The following is a 19,620-nucleotide window of genomic DNA, read 5'->3' as shown; positions in this document are numbered from 1 at the left end:
AAAAATCTCAGAATCTATTAGGATATTAAGTTTCACCAGAAATAGTAAGCAAACATTAATTGTTATTTTTTCATTTATACCAGTAAACTTATATTATACACATTACTCTTTATTCACTAATCACTATTACTTGAACTTTGTATTTATAATAGTAGAAAACACACCAGTAACTAATAATGCAATTTAGTAAAATCACTATTATCTTTATTCAAAGATGCCAATTGCTTTTTTAAAGATAACTTTTCATTACATATATTGGGATATGGGTCCATAAACACTTAGTGAGCTTTGCTTTGAATCAAAAAAGTATTATTACTAATGCTATTCATTCACATGCGACTCTTCTGGTGTCTACCTTTACAGCCCAACCATTCATTCATATGATATTGAGTCTTTGCTTCTTACTTGCAATTACTGCTATACCTCAATTTCCATACCTCTTTATCACTTTCAAAATTCACCTATTAGATACAACTTCCTTACTTGCTTAACAAAATCAAAACAAGATGGCTGCAGCTGCAACTATGATAGGAGATGTTTTTCTCTCTGCAACTGTTCAAACCTTAGTTGAGAAACTTGTTTTAACAAAGTTTCTTCATTACTTCAGAAACACCAAGCTGGATGTCTCCCTCTTGAGTAAGTTACAAACAACCCTCCTCACTCTACATGCTAAGCTGGATGATGCAGAAGAGAGGCAGATCAACAATCTTTTGGTCAAAAAATGGCTACATGATTTGAAAGATGTTGTCTTAGATGCTGAGGATTTTCTCAGTGAAATGGCTACAGAGAATAGACAAGCTGGAAGCAGAACTGATCAGGTGTTGAGTTTTCTTTCACCTCCTTTCGAAAACTTCTATAGAGATATCAATTCCCATTTAAAGATCATGTGTGAAAAACTTGAACCTTTTTTAATATATTCAAATATCCTGGATTTGCAAACAAAAAGTGCTAGAATTCATCGAATATCATATGAGATACCCTTGCGGTATCTAGATCTTTCAAACACTAAAATCAAATATTTGCCTGATTCAGTATGTAACCTTTACAATTTGCAAACTTTGAAATTATTAGGTTGCTACAGTCTCACTAAATTGCCAGTGCATATGGGAAATTTAATCAGTTTACGTCATCTTGATATAAGTGGGACTGACATAAAAGAGTTACCTATGGAAATTGGTGGACTAGAAAACCTCCAAACTTTGACTGTTTTCTGTGTGGGTAGGGAACATGAAGGGTTAAGTATCGAAGAGCTAAGGAAATTTCCAAACCTACAGGGAAAACTTACCATCAAGGAGCTGCATAATGTTGCTGATGCCAAAGAGGCAGAAAATTCAAACCTGAAAAACAAAGAAAAAATTGAGGAGTTACAACTGATGTGGGGAATACAAAGTAAAGACTTGCTAAAAGTGAAAGATGTGCTTGAAATGTTGCAACCGCCAATAAGTTTAAAGAGCCTACTCATCGACTTGTATGGTGGGAGAAGTTTTCCGAGTTGGTTTGGAAATTCTTCGTTTTCTAACATGGTGTCCCTGAGCATCCATAATTGTGAAAATTGCATAACACTTCCACCGCTAGGGCAGCTACCTTCTCTCAAGAAGCTGAGTATATTGAGATTGTTGATGTTGGAGAGAATTGGATCAGAATTTTATTGTGTTCAAGAAGGAGAACGTTCCAATTCTACCTTCCAACCATTTCCATCCCTTGAGGAAATGAAATTTTACGACATGCCAAATTGGAAGGAATGGTTTCCTTTTGAAGGTTTAAAGTTTGCATTTCCTCGACTCAGAAGAATGGAGTTAGATAATTGTCCTGAACTAAGGGGACATTTGCCTAGTCACCTTTCTTCCATGGAAGAAATTGAAATAAGAGGTTGTCATAATCTACAGGAAACACCACATACTTTGCATTGGTTGTCATCAATCAAAAAAGTAAAAGTTAAAGGAGATTTAGTTTATAAAGAGTTTGTTTATAGAGCTTTAATGCTTGAGACAAACTCTCCATTGCAACCTGCAACTTTTGAAAGTTCCTCAATGTCTATTCCTTTTATGAAAATGATTATACGTAGAAGCCTCTGTCTCACTCACTTGGAACTCTGCCATATTCCGTCTCTCACTGAATTTCCGGCAAATGGTCTACCCACTTTGCAATCACTACGTATTGTAGGGTGTAGCAAGTTATCCTTCATGCCTTCTGAAACATTTCAAAATTACACATCCATCACTTGTAAGTTTTGAAATGGAGGATAGCTGCGATTCACTTTCATCATTTCCACTTGATGGTTTCCCCGCGCTCCAAACACTTTTCATTAAACATTGCAGGAGTATGAATTCCATTTTTATTTCAGAAAGTCCTTCACGTCGACATTCAACCCTCCAATCACTTAAAATCATATCCCATCTCTCAAATGAATCACTTAAAGTCAATCTTCGGTTGGATATGCTTACCAATCTTGAATGTTTGGGTCTGAGCTGTCCCGGAGAGTTGTTGTTTTGTGAAGGAGTTTGTCTACCTTCCAAATTACAATCAGTTGATATTTCTTTCCGAGAAACAAAGCCGCATGTAAAGGAATGGGGTCTCCAAGACCTAACTACTCTTTCAGAATTGACAATTCAAGTAAGTGGTGAAATGGATAACACCTTGCCAATGGATTTGATTCTACCCATCTCCCTTGTATCTCTCACTGTCGGTGGCAATCTGTCCTTTGAAGGAAATGTGTTTCCATACCTCTCCTCTCTCCAAAATCTCCACTTTCTGAGTTGTTTACATCTCAAGTTATTGCCAGAAAACTGCCTTCCTTCCTCGCTGAAATCACTTCAATTTTCTTTCTGTAAACAACTCAAGTCATTACCAGAAGACAGCCTCCCAACCTCTCTTAAGCGACTGATCATCAAATATTGCCCTCAGTTAGAAGAATGGTACGAAAGGAAGAAAAATTGGTCCAAAATTGCTCACATTCCTGTCATACAAATAAATTACCATGTCACAATAAGAGAGAATACACCAATTCAACACATTAGATCAGTATCAGAATTTGCTTTGACCTATTTGCTTTTTGTCCGACTGCGTTCCATCCTTGGCTTGGAACGAACTGTAAGTGGTAGAGGTTCATGTACAACACGTTCAGAGACAAATGAATCTATAATGGTGGGTAGGAAGGATGATAATGATAGACTATATGATGGAAACACCAGACAACATTTTGATATCAAAGCTTGATCAAAATGTATGAAGGTATTGGGAGACAATTGGTCTAGAGTTCTATCATGTACACAAAGGAGAATGTCCCAATTCTCCCTTTCAACCATTTCCTTCCGTTGTGCATATCAAATTTCACAACATGCCAATTTTGCTTTTCCTAATCTTAGAACTCTAGAATCACACAATTATCTTGAACACATACCTAGCCATCTTTCTTCCAGAGAATAATTTGAATAGAAACACCACCTACTTTGCATTGGCTGACATCAATTAAGAAACTACATATTAATGCATAATCCAATGGATGTCTGCTGCAGCGTGTAACGATCTATTTGTGTAGTAGAATATTTACATCTTGTTTGCATAACATGAGATAGATATCTGTCATTAGTTGCTCTCGGTATGAGATATGATATAATTTTTGCTGCATGACAATAGACCTGTCCTGTTTAATCCCTTCCTAGCTGATCATTATGTGCTAACAGTTAGCCAATAGTATATCAATATTGAAATATAATTAACAATTTTTAAACCTTCATTTTAGCTATTGATTATTATTTGTATAATATTTCTACATATTGGCGATGAAACTTAATATCCTATTAGAACCTGAGATTTGTCAAGATAAATTAAATTTATATTAGGAACAAAATTCTGAGGTAATGCAATCCCTCTTATGAAAATAGAAAAAAGGTATATGTTTCATTGTATGTAGTCAGTATTTTATCATATGCTATGTTCATCGTTTATCACACAAAATGCTCAACAAAGACTAGTCTCTATTTTTTTTATAAATACTTGAAACTAAACTGAAATTTCAAATAACAGTATATAGCAGTAGTCTTGTACACCATATTTGACTTTGTGATTGTGTAGAGTCTTTGTTATGGATAATGGACCCATACAATAATATCAATTATAACAAGCAAGTCTTCTTGTGGCTCTCTACTTTACAGCAAACCATCCAAAAAACTACTCTTGTCCAGTCATTCACATTTGAGTCGTCTTGAGTCTTTGCCCTTCATTACTTCCATTTGCTCTTTATCTCGTTCAAAATTCAGCTATTAGCTACAACTTCTTTACAAGCTTATTTGCTTTAAGAAAATCAAAACAAGATGGCTGCAGCTGCAACTATGATAGGGGGCGCTTTTCTCTCTGCAACTCTTCAAACCTTAGTTCAGAAACTTGCCTCAACTGAGTTTCTTGATTACATCCGAAACACCAAGCTGGATGTCTCCCTCTTGAGAAAGTTACAAACAACCCTGCTCACTCTTCAGGCTGTGCTGGATGATGCAGAAGAGAAGCAGATCAGCACTCCTGCTGTCAAAAAATGGCTAGATGACTTGAAAGATGTTGTCTTAGATGCTGAGGATTTGGTCAATGAAATAAGTTACGACTCCCTTCGGTGCAAGATGGAGAATAGACAAGCTGGAAGCAGAACTAATAAGTTGTTGAATTTTCTTTCATCTCCTATCAAAAACTTCTATAGAGATATCAATTCCCAATTGAAGATCATGTGTGAAACACTTGAACCTTTTGCACAACATAAAGATACCCTTGGATTGCAAACAAAAAGTGCTAGAGTTTCTCGCAGACCACCTTCAAGTTCAGGGGTTAATGAATCTGTCATGGTCGGTAGAAATGATGACAAAGATACAATCATCAATATGCTTGTATCAAACTGTGGCACCAGCAAAAATAATAATTTTGGTGTCGTTGCAATTTTGGGTATGGGCGGTGTAGGAAAAACAACCCTTGCACAACTTGTTTACAATGATGAAAAAGTTGAACAACATTTTGATTTCAAAGTTTGGGTTTGTGTATCAGAGGACTTCGATGTTGTGAGAGGACTTCGATGTTGTGAGAGTAACCAAGTCTCTCCTTGAATCTGTTGTTAGAAATACAACATCTGCTGCTTCAAAGATATGGGAAAGTGATAACCTTGATATTCTTCGAGTTGAATTAAATAAAATCACGAGGAAGAAAAGATTTTTGTTTGTGCTGGACGATTTGTGGAATGACAGTTACAATGACTGGGATGAGCTAGTAAGTCCCCTCGTTGATGGAAAACCTGGAAGTTCGGTGATTATAACAACGCGTCAACAAAAAGTTGCAGAGATGGCAAAGACATTTCCTATTTATAAATTAGACCCTCTGTCACATAAAGATTGTTGGTCTATACTCTCAAAACATGCATTGGGAAGTGATGAATATCACGACAGTAAAAACATAGCCCTTGAAGAGATTGGTAGGAAGATTGCAAGAAAGTGTGGTGGATTGCCAATAGCTGCTAAAACACTAGGAGGACTTCTACGTTCAAGAGTAGACACAACGGAGTGGACTGAGATTTTGAACAGTGATGTATGGAATTTACTGAATGATAATATTATACCTGCTTTGCATTTGAGTTACCGATATCTTCCGTCTCATTTGAAAAGATATTTTGCATATTGTTCAATTTTTCCAAAAGATTATCCACTTGATAGGAAGAAATTGGTTTTGTTGTGGATGACAGAGGGCTTCCTTGATTATTCTCAAGGGGGGGAGTTGGCAGAGGAACTAGGTGATGACTGTTTCGCTGAATTGTTGTCTAGATCCTTAATTCAACAATCAAGTGATGGTGCTCGTGGAATATTGCTTTCCATGCATGATCTTATCAACGACTTAGCTACATCCGTATTTGGAAAAATTTGTTGTCGGTCTGAATGTGGTGACATCTCTGAAAAGGTTCGTTGTAACACCCCATATTTTCTAAATTTAATTTAATTGGAAATTAAATTATTATTTGGAATTATTCAGTATTTTGTGGAATTATTTGGAAAGAAATATGAGATAGGCTATTGGGCCAAGTGTGGTGTTAGTAAAGAGGGGGTACTATGTTAGTAAAGCCTTTACTAATTAAAAATGTTATTTTTCATAAAAATAAGGAAAATGGGGAGAAAGGAAAAAGGAACGTGAAAAGCAGAGCAGAGGAGATGAGGGATTGGGAAGCTGGTACGTGAAGAGGAGCAATGGAGGGAGAGACCAATCAAGAATCTTTGGCTAAGGTAAGGGGGGACTCTCCGGTTATCATCTATTATCGTGTTCTTAGATAATAATATTGATTAGGGATGTTGTTGAGTCAATTGGATTATATGATAGATTTAGGGATTTAGTCGAATTGTATGATGTTTGATCCCTATGTTTGAATCCATGATACCTATGTTGTTTTGGTCCCAATTGATGCGTGATTGAGGTATTATGAGGTGTTCTTCGTGTTGTTTGTGCATTCGATTTCCCTAGGTTCGTACTGGTATGAATTGGGTGTGTTTGGAATGCATAGAATGCTGTTTTCTGCAGGTTGGGGTTTCTGAAATCGCCGGTTCGCGCCGCGTGCACAGGGTTGGCGCCGCGAACAGGTGGGCAGAATGCCAGGAAATTGTGATACGCACAGGTCGCGCCGCGTACCTGTGTTGGCGCCGCGAAGGCGTACTTGTTTGCTCGTTTCGCGCCGCGTGCATAGGTTGGCGCCGCGAACGTGTTGGTGTGGTTCAGGTCGCGCCGCGAACTTTGGTTGCGCCGCGTGCTGTAGCGATAGTTATCTCTTGGGAAAGTTAAATGATGTGTAACTTTCGAACCATAGGTCTGTTTTTAGTGCCGTTTCGAGCACGATGAATCTTATGAGATAGCCTATGTTTTAAATGATGAAATGAGGTGTGAATCCAATTATTTTTAAATATGATTTTATTTCTTGGTGTATGATGTATTGTACATATATGTGATGAGATGTGTTAAATACATGATATGTTGAAATATTAATCATGTGACGATTTGTTTAATTGGATGATGTATTGTTGGTATATAGGATGAAATGTGACAATATGAGATGTTGTTTTGAAAAACATTATGATGTGATGATTTGTTTAGAGTCGTATGACGATGACTGATTTGCTTTGAAATGATGTGAATACATGTGTGTCCTTATTTTTGATGATGATGATTGATGTGGACACTTGTATGTTCTTTAACGATGATGATGATGATGATTGATTATGTTTGAATGATGCTAATGTATATAAACATACTTTGATGATGATGATGATGATGATGATGAAATGGGTATTTGATGATGTTACTCATTAGACTTGACGATGGTATAGTATGTTGTATATGTTGCATTCATTCATGTTCATTGATGATACTGTATCCATAAGGGTGTGTTGGATCAGTGAAGGGCATGATTCCCATTGTGTGGAATCTGTGCTGGCAGGGCCGTATCTTGATGATGTTGGATCGGTCATGGGTTATTCCCATTTGATGAGGTTGGTACCACATGCATAGTGTCAGTTCATACATATGCATACTTTTATAACATGATTGGATGTATTCCAGTGTTATAAATATTGATGATGTGTTGGTTGTGTGTTTTGTTGAATTAATGTTGAGTATGATTGTCTGTTTGAAAGATGTGTTCTGTTGATGTTTGTGTAAACGATAGATGTTCCTGATAATCTGAATATGATGAAATTGGGTGAATAATATAACTATGATGTGTTGTTATTTAAGATGCAATAACATTTGTTAACTGTGATGAGACTCACCCTTACTGTTGACATTTTCAGATTGAGGATAGCTGCTTTCGACTTGGTGAGGATTAGCTCATAAGTCAGTGTATTAGTGTAGCGTCAGGTGTCATGCTCTGATATTGTAACACTGGGGGAACGTTAGATTAGAGTTTATGATGATACTCTATCGTGTTGTTATTGTATTAAATTATGTGGGATATTGCATAGATGATGTTATGCTTATCCGTATGATGAATTTTCCGCTGTGTAAACATGAGATGTTTATGTATTATGACAGATGGTTCCTTAGTGAAAGCATGACAATGAATTTATGATAATTTGTTTTAAATTGAATTGTGGCACCCTTGTTTTCATGTTTTACTCTGAAAATTATTTTATAAATTTCCGTGGGGTTTAGAAGGGTGTTACAATAGTGGTATCAGAGCAGGTCGGTCCGTCCGGCCAATTGTTGAGTCAGTTGAGTTGCACGACGGTTGAATACTGTCGGCATATTATCCCTTGGTACGCGACATGTGAGTGAATCACTGTCGGTACTTGGTTGTTTATTGCGGAGGTTGGTTGAAACAAGTGGGGGAGAAGATTCACTTCTCAGTTATGTTTCAGTTGTAAGATGATTGATTCAGTCGGCTGCTGATGGCAACAGTGCAAGCATTGTTAGAGTTATTGTTCTCCGAATCGAAGGTGACCTGGAATTAAGACTTCGCTGGCAATTAAGTTGGAGCATCTTGAAGGAGGATGATTATATGCAATTGATAATTATTTGTAGGAGAGGAAAATTAGAAAGTTGCAATGTATCAGCTCTGCTGGTGCTGCGAAGTTGTCAGTTGAGTAGCCTTGGGTCTTGGAAGAGGATCATTGCAAGTTTGCAAAGAGGATTGTTGTCGTGATATTTCAAAAATCGCACTTCAGCAATGGGATGTGTTGCTCAAGTCATAAGAATGTTTGGAAGTGAAGAGATATGATGAGGGGCTGTTTGGAATGTGATAGAGTTGAAGAGAATGAGTTTTGGAGAGAGATTTTCGTAAGCAAAACGCAGGAAAATTGCTGAATAGCTGCGGAACTTTGAAAATTCATAACTGGAGTTCTGGACATCCGAATTGAGTTCCGTTTGAAGCGTCGGAAAGCTAACGAGATGAACTTTGTTATAAAAATGGTTGCAGCAGCTGTAACATAATTAATTGTGACAGGATGACGTTGGAAAGAGGTGAAGTTACGGTTACTCTTGTTCTTATAACTAGACTTGTTTATTGGTACTGCACGGGATGTCAGTGTCAGTGTTGAATGGATCGAAGGAATAATTAGAAGGTTTGTTGAGGATTAATTTTAAGAATTGAAATTACCAATTGAGGAGTTTTGGATATATCGTATAGAGTGTCGTTGCGTGATGTCAGTGTTGCATTTTTCGGGCAATGATTGGAAAATTCATATCTTGAGTTTCGAGTGTCGGATTAATGTTCCGTTTGAATCTACGAAGAGGAAGAGATTATGTTCTACCTTATGGGAGAGTTATAAATACAGTAGAGTGACCCTATGAGGAGAGGTTCTGAAGTCGGTTATGGAAGCGTGAAACTGGTTGAATAGGAATGCCTACTACCGTGATTGTTTGAAACAAAAATTGAGTGGAACATGTTGTTGATGAATAGGTTAATGAGATGTTCGGTAATAAAGATGGTTTGAGTGCCGATGAATTTTAGTGAGGAGTACATTAGTAGTAAAGATGGAATAAACTTTAGAACTCTTGGAATCGTATTTGCGATGGCAAAGTAACGATAAGTATAAAAGAAGAATTTTAGAGGATTTTTGACACCTATTGAATGTGAGGAAGACTTTGTTGAGATGTGGAGTGGGATGATATTTGGGCATGAAAGATGTCATAGAATTTGGAGTAAAACCACAAGTTATGAATGTTGTGTTATTGCTTGACTAGGAAGTCTTTAAATATGTCGGTGCTAATGATGAATGAGTTGGATTTAATTGGACAATTTGAGACTTGAGTTGGTATGTGAAGGCACTTCTAATAGTGTTAGCTTGGGTATGCTAAAGATGACTAGTGGTATTCTTGACGAGATTAGAAAAGGTCAGGAAGATGACGTTGAGTTGATCGATAGGTTGACTTTGAATTACCAAGGTAAAGGCGGTGAATTCAGAATCGACGAAAACGATGTAATGAGGTTGAGTGGTTGAATTTGTGTAACTGATGTTTTGAGCTTCAGAAGGATATTCTAGCAGGACACCGTAGTGAATTGTTGGACTATGACGATGTTAATGAGTTTGGGTGCAAACTCGGAAAATGGACACTATTATGTAGTAACGACAGTTTATGCTTAAATATGATTTTCAACTAATATTGACAAATTTAGGACTTGATCACCCTAAATCTCTTGTTGGTAGTAGATGGAATCATATAGAAGAGATAAGCTTGTTTTGTTACCTTAATGGTTTAAGATGTGATGAATACTAAGCCGTGAGAATAATCACTCACTATGTTGTGTGAACTTATGAAGAAGTGAATATGAAAGAGTGCAACATGGTGGATGATGACTTAAGACGGGTAATCAGAGTCGCGCAGCGAAAGTTTGATGTGGAGTAGTGTTATGAGTACTACTCGCGGGAAGTAAGGAATTAATATGTCGGAAGCCTACATAGAGAATATGTCTTGATCTATATGTTGGATTTAGAATCCAGTGGATGTAAGGATGTCATGTCGAAGAATTATAACTCTTTTGAATAATTGCCGAGATGATGAATATGTTATTACGGTTGTACGTAGTTAACGAGTATGTATTCGGTGAAATTAAAATGAAGAGTCGATGCTTTATGACGTGTAATAATTTTGTGTTGTTGACAAGGGGTTATTGTAGATTCCAGATATAATGAGGAATTATACCCTATGAAGGGAGAAATTGATTTAATTCTTAGAAAGAGCGAAACTCAATTTGAGTTGTTGTAAGAAATGGCGTATTGATGCTGATGAGTGTGACTATAATTACTTGTGTGTACTTATTCTGATGGTTAGGATGTTTAAATAGAGGAAGTAAATCAGGAATTGGTTTTCATTGGATGCGAGTAAGGATTTCTAAGTGGTAGATTAGTACCATGAATGATGAAGAATGATTCTTGAAACGAATGAGTAAAGAGAGTCGGAATCAGGTAAAACTCAGAAGTCTAATTGGTATAGATGATTGTGATGAGTAGTCAGAGTATTGCGGAAAAAACGGAATGTAAAGTGTTGGATAATCAATGGCTTGACTTAAGAGGAGTCAGATAATTGAAATTCAATGGTATAGGAATATGAGTATTGAGTTTCTTGAAGGAAGCGGTTGGTGAAAAGTGTAAGTATTATTTTATCGCTCAGATGGAAGGGTATGTCTAAGGTTGGTATGTTTGTTAGATGGAATGCATTACTGCATTGTTGATTAAGTGTGATCATACTATAGATTGTGTAATTGTATTACTCAGTTGCTGAGCGTATTGTATAGGTTGTACCTCAATGTCCTGTTTTTGTTAACCTTTTGGAGATATAACAAGTGGTATACTTTTCGATAGTCAAATGCGACGTAAGAACTGGGATTTGAATGTACGAAACATGTTTCCTATTGGATATGTCAGATAGATTGACGGATGGTAATGTTAATTGGGAGCTGGAGAGTCAGGTGAAGGACTCTTATACGAGCTGGTTACTTGAGGTATGTTTTCGAGGACGAAAACTCTTTTAGTGGGGGAGAGTTGTAACACCCCATATTTTCTAAATTTAATTTAATTGGAAATTAAATTATTATTTGGAATTATTCAGTATTTTGTGGAATTATTTGGAAAGAAATATGAGATAGGCTATTGGGCCAAGTGTGGTGTTAGTAAAGAGGGGGTACTATGTTAGTAAAGCCTTTACTAATTAAAAATGTTATTTTTCATAAAAATAAGGAAAATGGGGAGAAAGGAAAAAGGAACGTGAAAAGCAGAGCAGAGGAGATGAGGGATTGGGAAGCTGGTACGTGAAGAGGAGCAATGGAGGGAGAGACCAATCAAGAATCTTTGGCTAAGGTAAGGGGGGACTCTCCGGTTATCATCTATTATCGTGTTCTTAGATAATAATATTGATTAGGGATGTTGTTGAGTCAATTGGATTATATGATAGATTTAGGGATTTAGTCGAATTGTATGATGTTTGATCCCTATGTTTGAATCCATGATACCTATGTTGTTTTGGTCCCAATTGATGCGTGATTGAGGTATTATGAGGTGTTCTTCGTGTTGTTTGTGCATTCGATTTCCCTAGGTTCGTACTGGTATGAATTGGGTGTGTTTGGAATGCATAGAATGCTGTTTTCTGCAGGTTGGGGTTTCTGAAATCGCCGGTTCGCGCCGCGTGCACAGGGTTGGCGCCGCGAACAGGTGGGCAGAATGCCAGGAAATTGTGATACGCACAGGTCGCGCCGCGTACCTGTGTTGGCGCCGCGAAGGCGTACTTGTTTGCTCGTTTCGCGCCGCGTGCATAGGTTGGCGCCGCGAACGTGTTGGTGTGGTTCAGGTCGCGCCGCGAACTTTGGTTGCGCCGCGTGCTGTAGCGATAGTTATCTCTTGGGAAAGTTAAATGATGTGTAACTTTCGAACCATAGGTCTGTTTTTAGTGCCGTTTCGAGCACGATGAATCTTATGAGATAGCCTATGTTTTAAATGATGAAATGAGGTGTGAATCCAATTATTTTTAAATATGATTTTATTTCTTGGTGTATGATGTATTGTACATATATGTGATGAGATGTGTTAAATACATGATATGTTGAAATATTAATCATGTGACGATTTGTTTAATTGGATGATGTATTGTTGGTATATAGGATGAAATGTGACAATATGAGATGTTGTTTTGAAAAACATTATGATGTGATGATTTGTTTAGAGTCGTATGACGATGACTGATTTGCTTTGAAATGATGTGAATACATGTGTGTCCTTATTTTTGATGATGATGATTGATGTGGACACTTGTATGTTCTTTAACGATGATGATGATGATGATTGATTATGTTTGAATGATGCTAATGTATATAAACATACTTTGATGATGATGATGATGATGATGAAATGGGTATTTGATGATGTTACTCATTAGACTTGACGATGGTATAGTATGTTGTATATGTTGCATTCATTCATGTTCATTGATGATACTGTATCCATAAGGGTGTGTTGGATCAGTGAAGGGCATGATTCCCATTGTGTGGAATCTGTGCTGGCAGGGCCGTATCTTGATGATGTTGGATCGGTCATGGGTTATTCCCATTTGATGAGGTTGGTACCACATGCATAGTGTCAGTTCATACATATGCATACTTTTATAACATGATTGGATGTATTCCAGTGTTATAAATATTGATGATGTGTTGGTTGTGTGTTTTGTTGAATTAATGTTGAGTATGATTGTCTGTTTGAAAGATGTGTTCTGTTGATGTTTGTGTAAACGATAGATGTTCCTGATAATCTGAATATGATGAAATTGGGTGAATAATATAACTATGATGTGTTGTTATTTAAGATGCAATAACATTTGTTAACTGTGATGAGACTCACCCTTACTGTTGACATTTTCAGATTGAGGATAGCTGCTTTCGACTTGGTGAGGATTAGCTCATAAGTCAGTGTATTAGTGTAGCGTCAGGTGTCATGCTCTGATATTGTAACACTGGGGGAACGTTAGATTAGAGTTTATGATGATACTCTATCGTGTTGTTATTGTATTAAATTATGTGGGATATTGCATAGATGATGTTATGCTTATCCGTATGATGAATTTTCCGCTGTGTAAACATGAGATGTTTATGTATTATGACAGATGGTTCCTTAGTGAAAGCATGACAATGAATTTATGATAATTTGTTTTAAATTGAATTGTGGCACCCTTGTTTTCATGTTTTACTCTGAAAATTATTTTATAAATTTCCGTGGGGTTTAGAAGGGTGTTACAATCGTCATTTATCATATAATCAAGAAGATTATGATATTTTCATGATGTTTAAGCATTTCTACAATTTTAAATACTTGCGAAGCTTCCTTCCCATTTATTATCGTAAGTTGCCTACTTACTTATCCATTAAGGTGGTTGATGATTTGCTACCAACATTCAAAAGGTTGCGCGTGTTATCCCTATCACAATATGGAAACATCACCAAGCTACCAGATTCAATTGGTAATTTGGTGCAGTTGCGATATCTAAATCTCTCCAACACGAGTATCAAAACCTTGCAGGATAGTATGTAACCTATACAATTTGCAAACTTTGAATTTACTAGATTGCGATAGTCTCACTGAATTGCCAGTGCATATGGGAAATTTAATCAGTTTACGTCACCTTGATATAAGTGGGACTGACATAAAAGAGTTGCCTGTGGAAATTGGTGGACTAGAAAACCTCCAAACTTTGACTGTTTTTTTAGTGGGTAAGCGACATGAAGGGTTAAGTATCAAAGAGCTAAGGAAATATCCAAACCTACAAGGAAAATTTACCATAAAAAAACCTATATAATATCGTTGATGCAAAAGAGGCAGAAGATGCCAACCTGAAAAATAAAGAGAAAATTGAGGAGTTAGAGTTGATATGGGGAAAACAAAGTGAAGATTCACTAAAAGTAAAAGTTGTGCTTGAAATGTTGCAACCAACAATAAAGCTGAAGAGCCTAAAAATTGAGTTGTATGGTGGGACATGTTTTCCAAATTGGTTGGGAAAATCTTTGTTTTCTAACATGGTGTCCATTGACATTCATAATTGTCAATATTGCATGAAACTTCCACCGCTAGGCCAACTACCGTCTCTCAAGAAGCTGAGTATATCGAGTTTGTTGTTATTGGAGACAATTGGCCCAGAGTTCTATTGTGTTGAGGAAGGAGAATGTTCCAATCCTACCTTCCAACCATTTCCTTCCCTTGAGCATATGAAATTTCACAGCATGCCAAATTGGAAGGATTGGATTTCCTTTGAAGGCATAAATTTTGCATTTCCACGACTTAGAACTATGGAGTTACATAATTGTCCTGAACTAAGGGGAGATTTGCCCGACCATCTTTCTTGCATGGAAAAAATTGAAATAGAATGTTGTTATAAGATATTGGAAACACCCCATACTTTGCATTGGCTATCGGCAATCAAAAAAGTAAAAATTGCAGAAGATTTAAATTATGAAGTGTATGCTCAAAGCATTCCATGGTTAATTCTTGAGAACGACTCTCCTTTGCAACATGCAGATGCTGAAAGTTACCTAATGTTTATTTCTAAAATGATCACTAGTAGTATTTGTCTTACTCATTTGGAACTCGGGAAAATTCAATCTCTCACTGCTTTTCCCACAAATGGTATACCCACTTCATTGCAGTCCCTTTGGATTTATGGTTGTAGCAAGTTATCCTTCATGCCTTTCGAAACATTTCACAATTATACATCACTTAAGAGTCTTCATATGTGGGATAGCTGTGATTCACTTACATCATTTCCACTTGATGGTTTCCCTGTGCTCCAAACACTTCACATTGATGGTTGTAGGAGAGTATGGATTCCATTTTCATTTTAGAAAGTCCTTCACATCGGCAGTCAAGTCTTCGATCACTTCGAATCGAATCCCATAGATCAATTGAATCACTTAAAGTCAATCTTCGGTTGGACACGCTCACTGGTCTTGAATATTTGCACCTGAGTTGTACTGGAGAGTTGTCATTTTGTGAAGGAGTTTGTCTACCTCCCGAGTTACAATCAATTGCTATTTATTCTCACAAAACATCACCTCCTCTAACAGAATGGAGTCTCCAAGACTTAACCGCTCTTTCAAGCTTGACAATTCTAGAATTGGGTGAAATGGAAAACACCTTGATGGTCGATTCGTTGCTCCCGAACTCCCTTGTGTCTCTCACTGTTGGTGATAATCTTTCCTTCGAAGGAAATGGGATTCTGTTAGATATTTGTATGATAATCCTGGATATCTTCAAGAATCGTGTTCGTTCACTTTCCGAACAAAGTATTTCGACCCTATTCTTGTTTGGGTTCACGAAATCTTTGCGGGAATAATTCTTGAAGAATCAATCTGTTTTTGACAATGGAGAACAGATCAGAATGTAGAGGAAGTATGTTTTTTGTATTCGAAACCGAGGCCAAATGACTCCTTAAATAGGAGATCAACAATAGAAACCGAAATGACACACCTGTTCGGTAAAACAGTTATGTTGGTTGGGAAACGAAGCACCTGTTCGGTAAAGCGGTTATGATCTAGCAGCGGGACCCCAGCCAGGGGCGCTGCCCCTTGGACCCCGGCAAGGCGCTGCCCCGCACCCCGCCAGGGGCTCCGCCCCTTGGAACCCCGTTTCTATTATTCGTATTCAATTGCACGTTTGGCTCCACGAGCGTGCACTCCGCACTACCCTAACTCGTTTCAAGCTTAACACATAATTGCATTGGCCTTCAGTAAATCACATTACTACCAAAATTACATTGATGATACTAAAATCACCAACAAATTCGACACCTCTCCTCTCTCCAAAATCTCGACTTTTATAATTGTCGACATCTCAAGTCATTGCCAGAAAACTGCCTTCCTTCCTTACTAAAATCACTTGAATTTATTAATTGTGAAAGGCTAGAGTCATTACCAGAAGATAGCATCCCTACCTCTCTTAAGAAACTGACTATAGAAGAATGCCCTTTGTTAGAAGAAAGGTGTGAGATATTGGATCAAACTCTAGTATGGTCGAAGGGTAGCCTCTAGGTGTGAGATATTGTAGTTCGACAGGGTTAAGCATGGAGTCGAAGGTTGCTCACATGCAGGTGTCGAAGAGTGCATGTTGTAGTCGAAGATGGGTCGAACATGCAGACGTCGAAGATGCTAGGGTTGTTAGCATGTTAAATTAGGTTTTAGTGTTTAAACCCTAATTTGTTAAGTTAGCTTGTGTATTAAGTTGGCTTGTGTAATGGGCCTTGCTGAAAAAGCCCATTAGTTAGTATGTTAGGTTTTTATTATAAATAGCATACTAGTCTCTCATCATTGCTAAGCTGCAAATCCTAATTTAGGGTGAGAGAGGTTATTTGTTATTCTTGTAAACTTGTAATCTTGTTTTAAGAGAAAGTAAAAGAATAACAGTTATAACCAATTCTTGTCCTCTTCTTCCTTGTCCTTTATTCTTCCCTTGCATTATACTTTGTTCTTGGTATTGAATTCATAACAAATTGGTGCGGTGAGCGTGGAGAAGATGCCTTCAACAAAGTATGAGATTGAAAAGTTCCAGGGAGTGAATGATTTCGGTCTGTGGCGCTTGAAGATGAAAGCCCTACTGGTTCAGCAGGGTTGTTTGGAAGCGTTGAAGGGAGAGGCAACCATGAATGCAGAATTGACGGCAGCGGAGAAGACAAATATGATCGAGAAAGCACACAGCGCAATTTTGTTGAGCCTTGGTGATAAGGTTCTCAGACAGGTATCAAAGGAGACGACGGCATCAGGGTTATGGGTGAAACTTGAAAGTTTGTATATGACCAAATCGCTGGTAAATCGACTCTACCCGAAGCAAGCTTTGTATTCATTCAAGATGGTTGAAGACAAAGTGTTGGCTGAGCAGTTGGATATGTTCAACAAGCTGATTCTTGATCTTGAAAATATTGATGTGAAGATCGATGATGAAGATCAAGCGCTGTTACTATTGTGCGCTTTGCCTCGATCACATGCTCACTTCAAAGAAACTCTCTTGTATGGAAGGGAGTCCCTGACGTTTGAAGAAGTTCAATCAGCCTTGTATTCTAAGGACTTGAATGAACGAAAGGAGCATAAACCTTCGACTATTGGTGAAGGTTTGGCCGTTAAATGAAAATTCTTGCGAAAGAATGATAAGTTCGACAAGAAGGGCAAAAGCCAGTCGAAGTCTTACAGTGGCGAAGCATCTGGCATTCGATGCTATCATTGTAAGAAGGAGGGTCACACAAGAAAGGTGTGCCCTGAACGCCTGAAAGATCATGGAGGTAAGGATAATGGCAATGCAGCCATTGTTCAAGATGATTTTGAATCATCTGATGTTCTTGTGGTTTCAAGCAGTGACTCGAGAAGAGAGTGGATTATGGATTCAGGGTGCACTTGGCACATGACTCCAAACAAAGACTTGTTCGAGGAATTATGTGATCAAGATGGTTGATCAATATTGCTGGGAAACAACAAGGCTTGCAAGATTGCAGGTATTGGATCTGTTAGATTCAAGCTCCATGATGAGTCTATAAGGTTGTTGACTGAAGTCAGGTATGTTCCTGATTTGAAGAGAAATCTGCTTTCTCTTGGTGAATTCGACAAGAAAGGATATATTTTCCAAGGAGAGAAAAGTATCCTAAGAGTCATGAAGGGTTCGAAGGAAGTCTTGAGAGGCATGAAGAAACAAGGCTTGTATACCCTTGAGGCTGAAGTTGTAAGTGGTTCGACAAATGTTGCATCCACAAAACCATTTTCGAAGACAAAAATCTGGCACATGAGATTGGGCCATGTCAGTGAAAGGGGTCTGGTCGAATTAGGGAAACAAAATCTGCTTGGTGGAGACAAAGTCGAAAAGCTGAAGTTTTGTGAACCCTGTGTATTTGGAAAATCTTGCAGAGTGAAGTTCAACAAAGGCAAACAAAGAACACATGGATCCCTTGACTACATCCATGCTGATCTTTGGGGCCTGCAAGGTGTGCATCACATTCTGGGGAAAGGTATTTCCTATCCATAGTAGATGATTATTCTAGAAAATTATGTGTAACATCCCAATATTTTCTATATATTTTAAATATATTTTTTTAATAAAATTTTACTGATTCATTATTTCTATTGCTATATTTCAATTATTTTTTAGCTATAATGAATTTAATAAATTAGTAATGTCAATATTAAATGTGTTCGGTTAAATTTATAAATAAATTTATTATATTTAATAATTAGTGTTAAGAGTGATCATTATATTTGTGGTTTTATTATTTTTATAACTTTATAAATATAAAAGCATTTTAATGTGTTTTTTTTAAATAAATAATACTTTAAAGAATAATAAGAGTAATGAGGTGGTGGCTTAAAGAAGAAAAACTAAGTAAATGGAAAAGGGGATATGACGTGTATATGCATGGTCATGGTTAGGTTTAGGTTTATAATAATAATAATAATAATAATAATAATAATAATAATAACAACAACTAAAAATAAAGTAAAATTAGGAAATTAGAATCAGTCTAACTCTTGAAGGATAGAAAAACACTTAGAAAGGGGGGTTTGAATAAGTGTAGTCTAAAAACTTGAACGATAAAAACAAATTGCACAGTTATTTTTATCCTGGTTCGTTGTTAACTAAACTACTCCAGTCCACCCCCACGGAGTGATTTACCTCACCTGAGGATTTAATCCACTAATCGCAACAGATTACAATGGTTTTCCACTTAGCCCACGACTAAGTCTTCTAGAGTATCCTGATCACAACCTGATCACTCTAGGAACAAATGCTTAGACACAAGCTAAGACTTTTCTAGAGTATCCTGACCACCACGTGATCACTCTAATTACAACTGCTTAGACACAAGCTAAGACTTCCTAGAGTATCCTGATCAACACTTGATCACTCTAGTTACTTACAAATTAATGTAATCAATTCTAAGAGTATTACAAATGCTTCTGAAAAGCTATAATCACAATAGTGATATTTCTCTTAACGTTTAAACTTAATCTCACTAATATATTACAACAGCAATGTAGTGAGCTTTGATGAAGATGAAGTTTCTGAGCTTTGAGTTAAACAGCGTTTCAGCAAGTTATTCAGAATAGGTTCGTTCAGAATTCGTTCAGAGTTTGTTCCCTTGCTTCTCATCAGAACTTCATAT

At 37.1% G+C, this 19,620-nt stretch overlaps 1 protein-coding gene and 2 pseudogenes across 1 annotated transcript; all 3 read left to right on the top strand.

Moving 5' to 3' along the window:
- The first annotated feature begins 277 nt into the window (after nucleotides 1-277).
- Nucleotides 278-3,614, top strand: LOC131593152 (putative disease resistance RPP13-like protein 1; annotated as a pseudogene).
- Nucleotides 3,615-3,937: 323 nt separating this feature from the next.
- Nucleotides 3,938-14,834, top strand: LOC131593154 (putative disease resistance RPP13-like protein 1; annotated as a pseudogene).
- Nucleotides 14,835-14,931: 97 nt separating this feature from the next.
- Nucleotides 14,932-17,218, top strand: LOC131593156 (putative disease resistance protein RGA1). The gene is made up of 2 exons (XM_058865418.1): nucleotides 14,932-15,695; nucleotides 16,261-17,218. Exons 1-2 carry the CDS (start codon nucleotides 15,304-15,306, stop codon nucleotides 16,508-16,510), a joined length of 642 nt encoding a protein of 213 aa, XP_058721401.1. The 5' UTR covers nucleotides 14,932-15,303; the 3' UTR covers nucleotides 16,511-17,218.
- Nucleotides 17,219-19,620: the final 2,402 nt, after the last annotated feature.

The sequence above is a fragment of the Vicia villosa genome, linkage group LG3 (assembly GCF_029867415.1).
Source record: "Vicia villosa cultivar HV-30 ecotype Madison, WI linkage group LG3, Vvil1.0, whole genome shotgun sequence".
NCBI classification, from domain to species: Eukaryota; Viridiplantae; Streptophyta; class Magnoliopsida; order Fabales; family Fabaceae; genus Vicia; species Vicia villosa.
Note: the sequence above shows the minus strand (reverse complement) of the source record. Positions and strands in the feature narration are given on the sequence as shown.

Bases quoted from the DNA above. Each gene is read 5' to 3' on its own strand.
- LOC131593156 (XM_058865418.1), top strand. From the start codon at position 15,304: ATGGATTCCATTTTCATTTTAGAAAGTCCTTCACATCGGCAGTCAAGT. The intron at 15,696-16,260 runs GATTCTGTTAGA...AAATCACCAACA, and splicing joins CTTTCCTTCGAAGGAAATGG to AATTCGACACCTCTCCTCTC.